This window comes from Rhincodon typus, chromosome 7, assembly GCF_021869965.1.
Source record: "Rhincodon typus isolate 14 chromosome 7, sRhiTyp1.1, whole genome shotgun sequence".
Classification (NCBI taxonomy): Eukaryota; Metazoa; Chordata; class Chondrichthyes; order Orectolobiformes; family Rhincodontidae; genus Rhincodon; species Rhincodon typus.
In genome coordinates this window covers 94,157,839-94,164,867 of record NC_063338.1, presented here as the reverse complement: position 1 = coordinate 94,164,867, position 7,029 = coordinate 94,157,839, and the positions used below count along the sequence as shown (strand labels likewise).

Sequence of the window (7,029 nt, the reverse complement as noted above, 5' to 3'; positions counted from 1 at the left end):
GTGGTAGAGGCGGGCACGATAGCGTCATTTAAGATGTATCTAGACAGATACATGAATGGGCAGGGAGCAGAGGGATACAGATCCTTGGAAAATAGGCGACAGGTTTAGATCAAGGATCTGGATCGGCGCAGGCTTGGAGGGCCGAAGGGCCTGCTCCTGTGCTGTAATTTTCGTTGTTCTTTGAACTCCATTTGCCTCTCCTCAGCTCACTGGCCCAATTGATCAAGATCTTGTTGTACACTTATATAACCTTCTTCACCACCCATTATACCACCAATTTTTGGTGTCATCCACCAACTTACCAACCATGCCTCCTAATTCTCATCCAACTGTTTATATAAATGGCAAACAACAGTGGGCCCAGCATCGATCCTTGTGGCACATCGCTGGTCATAGGCCTCCAGTCTGAACAACAACCCTCCACCACACCCTCTGTCTACTACCTTCAAGCCAATTTTCTGTCTGATTGGCAAGCTGTCCCTGGATCCCATATGATCTGTCCTTACTAAATAGTATCTCATGTGGACTCTTGTCAAAGCTTTTACTGAAGTCTATGTGGACAATGTTGACAACTCTGACCTCTTCTATCTTTTGGGATTCATCCTCAATTAAGTCTGTGAGACACAGTTTCCAACACACAAAGCTATGCAGACTATCCCTAATCGGTCCCTGCTTTGCCAAATGTATGTAGATCCTTGCTCTCAGAATCCCCTCCAACAATTTACCCACTGCGGATGTCAGGCTCACTGGTTTATAGTTCCCAGGCCTCTCCTTACAGCTTTTCTTAAATAAAGGCACAACATTCGCCACCCTCCAGCCCTCCAGCAACTTTCCTGTGGCTGTAGGTGATGCAAATGTCTCTGCTAGGGGGTCCCACAAATTCCTCCCTGGCTTCCCACAATGTCCTGCGATACACTTGATCAGGTCCCAGGGATTTATCTACCTTTATGTTTTTTTAAGATCTCCAGCACCTCCTGTTCTGTAATGTGAACTGTTTATGAGACATCAATATTCTCAACTACATTTTCCTGCCTTTTCCCCGTAACCCTTCCTGATTAAAAGTCTGTCTGTCTGAGCCTTGAACATACTGAATGACCCAGCCTCGACTGCCCTCTGTGATAAAGAATTTCACAGATTCATTATTCTCTGAGAGAAGAAATTACTCCTCATCTCTGTCTGAAAATCTCTGCCTTACTCTGAGATGATGTCCTTGGGTCCTCACCTTCTCACCCACAACCTCTGCACACCTCCCCTATCATGTCCCCTAAGAATCTTATACATTTCAATAAGGTCACCCTCTCATTCTTCGAAATACCAATGAGTACAGGCCCTAACCTACACAACGTGTCCTCATAAGACAGTCCCTCCATACCTGAGTGAACCTTCTCTGGGCATTCTCCAATGTCAGGACATTTTTCCTCACATAAGGGACACAAAACTGTTCACGGTATTTAAGGTGTGATCTGATTAGCACCTTGTAAAGTTTTAGCAAGCCGTTCCTAGTTTTATATTTCATTAACTTTAGGAATAAAGGCCAACTTTTGCCCCTCCTATTAATGGAATATTGTTGTTTGTTGCTGGGGAATGGAGTATAAATAGCCACCTACAGACTCACCCTGAGAGTGTAGCTCTGAGGAAAGGTCACCGGACCCGAAACGTTAGCTTTGATTTTCTCTTCACAGATGGTGCCAGACCTGCTGAGCTTTTCCAGCAACTTCTGTTTTTGTTCCTGAGAGTCATCCTCTTCTGCAACCACCAGTAATGATGATGACATTGCTGCTACTGAGCATTGATGGTGGAGGAGAGAGTGGATCCTATTTTTTATTTACTCATGGGGTGAGGGCGTTGCTGGCTAGGCTATCATTTATTGCCCATCCCTAATTGCCCAGGGAGCAGTTAGGAGTCAACCACATTGCTGTGGGTCTGGAGTCACATGTAGACCAGACCAGGTAAGGATGGCAGCTTCCTTCCCTAAAGGACATTAGTGAACCAGATGGGTTTTTCCAACAATCGACAATTGATTCACAGCCATCGTTAGACTCTTCATTCCAGATATTTATTGAATTCAAATTCTATTATCTGCCATGGTGGGTTTTGAATCTAAGGTGCCCAGAACATTAGCTGAGTCTCTGGATTAATAGTCTAGCAATAATACCACTGAGTCATTGCCTCCCCCCTACGTTTGTGAATGTGGTGCCAGTCAAGCCGGCTGCTTTGCACTGGATGGTATTGAGCTTCTTCAGTAATTTTGGAGCTGCATCCATCCAGCCAAGTGGAGAGTGTTTCATCAAAGGGGACTGGACCAGTTGAGGCTGATGTCCTGGGTTTCCCTCACTGTTAAAGTCACTGAAAATAAAAGATTATGGGGACAGGAGCTGGCAGAATTCCTGCATTTGTTCCCAGGTCACTGGCTGGGCAAACATTTACTTCCCCCAATCCCTAACCAGTCGTGAAGAGATGGAGACAGACCACCTTCACAAATTGCCACAGTCGTTGAAGTTTACATGTTGTTCTTGCGGTTTATAAACACCACGACCATTTCCGAGGGTCAGACGTTGTTGTGGGTGCAGAGTCACAGAGAGACCGGACCAGATAAAGACAGCAATTTCAGAGGTTGCTGGAGAAGCTCAGAAGGTCTGGCAGCATCCGTGGAGAGAAAATCAGAGTTAATCTCCTCCACAGGAATTCTGAGGAAGGGTCACCGGGCCCAAAACGTTAACTCCGATTTCTCTCCACGGATGCTGCCAGACCTGCTGAGCTTTTCCAGCAACTTCTGTTTCTGATTTACAGCATCCGCAGTTCTTTCGGTTTTGATTTAGGACAGTAAATTACCTTTCCATCAGTGAATTAAAATGCGTTTTTAATACAATCAATGAGAGCTTCAAGGTGCAATTGCTGGGATAAGCTGTGTCATTTATTTCATTCATTCAATTTAATTCAATGATTTGAATGGGATTTGAACTCATGCCTCCCAGGGGATCAGGGTCAGCCTCTGGATTCCTAGGACAGTTGCAAGAACCACGATGCCTCTATCTTCTGGATGATTGATTTGTAATCTTGCCTACAATCACTTCCAGGTCCCACCATACAGATGAGAAACAGCAATAAGTTGTACTTGTATTATGGGAGTTACATTTGCTAATCTAACCATGTGCAGAATCTGATTCTACATGTAAGTATCACACAGTGAGAAAGTAATACATGCCAAAAAAAAATCCCGAATAATGATACAGTACATCTGTAATGGTGCAAAGAGGCAATCTCAAGAGGAGATATCTTCGGAGATCCTGCCATTTTCCTTCTTCAGATTCTTTTCTTGGATTCTCCTGGTTGCTGGGTTCAAAAGGCACTTTGTTCCTGGTGCACATATCGTCTCAGTTAATCTGGTCATGGGGCAGTTGTAGGGAGGGGAGGGAGTGGAGAGCTGGGCTAATCTCATGGTCGGGTTAAGGGTTTAGGGCATCGCTCTCCACCTGTCTCCCCAAGGTCCTAAGCAATCTCCTGTTGGTGCTGTGTGGATTCACTGATGACCTGGCAGGAAGAGCAAAGAGATGTTTACTTACCCCATAATACAGGCAAATTACCCTCCAATATTGCTCCCCCACTGTTGTAACAGTGGAGGTCATATGACACCATTGGGTACGAACAAGAAGTTGACGACTTAGACACCCTACAATGTGGAAACAGGCCCTTCAACCCAACAAGTCCACACCGGCCCTCGGAGCATTCCACCCAGACCCATCCCACATAACCCACTGAATCTACACATCCCTGAACACTATGGGAAATTTAGCATGGCCAATCCACCTAGCCTGCACATCTTTCGACTGTGGGAGGAAACCCACGCAGACACGGGGAGAATGTGCAAACTCCACACAGACAGTTGCCTGAGGCTGGAATCGAACCCAAATCCCTGGCACTGTGAGGCAGCAGTGCTAACCACTGAGCCACTGAGCCACCGTGCCACCCACTGCCTCTGGCTCAGGGACCCTAGGTTCAAGTCCCAGTCCGGGAGTTGATTGGGATGGACGGTGTGTTCATAACAAGCTAAATCCTTCCAAAACTCACTAATGGCAGGCAGGGAGGGGTGGGGTGGGAGGAGGGAAAGGTTGGTCTTCATAGTCAACCATGGGGATACCACAATATCCATAGCTCAAGGCTGCAATATGCTGGCAACATTGCAACAATGGCAACCAGCATCAGCACTCTGGTGAACCCTTTAGGCTGTGACAGGCTGTGTCTAAAGGCGCACCTTTCATTCCAAACAGCCACTGTTTAGTGGGGCCTGTGACCAGGAGCAGTTTCCAGACCCTGGCCTAGCTCCCCCCGCCCACAAACACTGACCTCAGGATGCCCTCCCTCCACCCAGCGCCGACACTCACCCGCAGTCTCCCTCCCCTCGGTATGAGCTTTCAACGAAGAGGATCCCCTCCCCTCAATCACGGTAAAGGCATTAATCCCAACCTCCCAGCCCCATCTGACATTCTGGGTGGAATGCTACAGCCCACTGTTCCAAAGTACTGGGCCTCTCCCCTCCATCTCTTCTACATGTCTACAACCACCTCATCTGTGGGATCTTACTGTGTACAAATTGGCTGTAGAATTTTCCCACTTCACAGCAGTGACCCCAGGTCCAGAGGAAATACTAAACTGGTTATAAAATACTCATGGATCCCGGTGCTAGAGAAATGCAGGGCCCTTTCTCTCATTCATGTTCTTAATAAAATTTTCTTTCACAGATTGTGGGCAATGCTGGCTGGGTCAGAGGGTGGAAAGAGTCAACCACATTGCTGTGGGTCTGGAGTCACATGTAGGCCAGACCAGGTAAGGATGGCAGATTTCCTTCCCTCGTGAACCAGATATTTTTGCTCAACAAAAGTAAAAATCCTTTAGACTCACTTTTAATTCCAGATTTATGAATTAAATTCAAATTTCACCACAGGCTATAGAAGGATTTCAAACCATCGGGCCATCCCACTACCTGCCCCTGTGCAACAGAATTGTCACCACCCCATCTCACGTTTCCTTCCTCTCCCCCTCCATCTCTCACACACCTCACTTTCCCTCTCTCTCTATCTCTCTGGTCTTTCCCCCACTCTCTCTTTCTTTCTCTCTTTCCCTCTCTTCTCCCTGTTTTCCTCTCTTGCTTTTCCTTTCTCTCTTTCCTTGTCCCTCTCTCCATGCCTCCTGCTTTCAATGACCCTCTCTCCCTCTCATTTATCCCCCATTCGCTCTCTATCTATCTCTCCCCATCTCTCTTCTCTCTTTTCCTCTCTCTCTCCCCCTCTTTTCTTGTGTCTCCTTCTCTGTCCCATCTTCACCTCCCACTTTTCCTGTCCCTCTCTTTCTCGCTCCTGCTCCCTCTATCTCTCACCCCCATCGTTCCCTGTCCCTCCCTCTCTCTCTTGCTCCCCTTCTTTTCCCCTGCTCTCTATTCTCCACACTCTCTTTCCCCTTTCCTCTCTTCCTTTCCCCACATTCTTCCCCCCACTTCTCCCTTGCTGTCTCTCACTTTCCTCCCTCTCTTTTCCCCAATCACACCCTCTTCCCTCCCTCTCTCTTTCATCCTCCTCTCTCTCTATCTCTCTTTCCCATCTACCTCTTTTTCTTCCCCCCTTCTCTCCCTCTCTCTTTCTTCCACCCCATCTCTCTCTCTCTCTTTCCCTTCCCTCGCAGCTCTCTCTCTCTCTTTTTGCCGCCTCTCTGTTTCCACCCCTCTCTCCTGTCACCGTTCCCCTCACCTGTGGCCTAGTGGTATATCGTTGGACTGTTAATCCAGAGACCTAGATAACATTCTGGGGACCCAGGTTCAAATCCTGCCATGGCAGATGGTGGAATTTGAATTCAATGAAAAACATCCGGAATTAAGTGTCTAATGATGACTGTGAATCCATTGACAATTGTTGGAAAACCCATCTCGTTCACTAATGTCCCTTAGGGAAAGAAACTGCCATCCTTACCTGATCTGGGCCTACACGTGACTCCAAACCCACAGCAATGTGGTTGACACTGAACTCCCCTCTGGGCAATTAGGGATAGGTAATAAACGCTGCCTAGCCAGCGACACCCTCATTCCATGAATGAATAAGGAAATAAAAACCCCAACCTCTCTCTGAGCGTTTTGTTTCTCTCACCTCTCCGTCTCTGCTTTCATAAGTCTTGATGGTGACAGATTTTTTGGTATGTACCTCTGCAAGTCGGCCTTGCTCAGGGCTGGTCTCTGGAAGGAAGACAGCAGACAGGTCAGTAACTCCCACATTCCGACTCCGGGCAAGAGTCTCTCCGACTGGGAGGGAGACGATTACCTACCTCTCAAACTCAGAGTTGAGAATGTCTGTACCGGCATCACAATCCTGGACAAAAAAGTAAAACAGGAACCGTCATTACTCATTTGTTAACACTGAAACATCCTTCACCCTGTGAGCATCAGGATGTTTAAAGAGTCTTCTTCATTGTCCCCGAACCTGAGCCCATTCAATTTCTGTCGAGAATGTTGGAGAAAGGTTCCCAGCATGAAACTGGTCACTTTGCACAAGGTGATCACCATTGATCAAAGATCCCTACACAGTCTCATCAGATCTCTCCAAACCCAGCCGGCCCGGCCAGGAGGAATGAGGAGATCCCATGGCCAATATTGTAAAGTACCATTGAGTAATTATTCCGCAGGGTCATTATCAGATTGTGGGAGCTCCATTTGCCGCAACGTTTCCTATTTTAGAAACTCGACATTTGATTCCATTTCAGTTCTACAGGTCATCATTGGCATCATAAAATACTGCTATGTAAATGGAAATGTTTTATTCTTCGATTAATATCGATAACTGGGTGGAATAGGGTGACCGCAAATCAAACAACACTCACCTCTACAAAACATACAGGCTGGCTCAGTACTGTGGGAGAGCCGCACTGTCAGAGGGTCAGTACTGAGGGAATGCCGCACTGTCGCAGGGTCAGTACTGAGGGAGTGCCGCACTGTCGGAGGGTCAGTGCTGAGGGAGCGCCGCACTGTCGGAGGGTCAGTGCTAAGGG

The 7,029-nt window shown here is 47.3% G+C and overlaps 1 protein-coding gene across 1 annotated transcript in view; it reads right to left on the bottom strand.

Moving 5' to 3' along the window:
* Window positions 1-2,892: 2,892 nt before the first annotated feature.
* desmb (desmin b) overlaps window positions 2,893-7,029 on the bottom strand; it is a 31,891-nt gene continuing 27,754 nt past the window's right edge. Inside the window, exons 7-9 of the mRNA XM_020521719.2 lie at window positions 6,310-6,353; window positions 6,135-6,220; window positions 2,893-3,531 (exon numbers count right to left, since the gene is read on the bottom strand). Of these exons, the coding sequence (XP_020377308.1) occupies window positions 3,490-3,531; window positions 6,135-6,220; window positions 6,310-6,353 (172 nt within the window). The 3' untranslated portion in view covers window positions 2,893-3,489. The remainder of the gene's footprint in view (window positions 3,532-6,134; window positions 6,221-6,309; window positions 6,354-7,029) is intronic.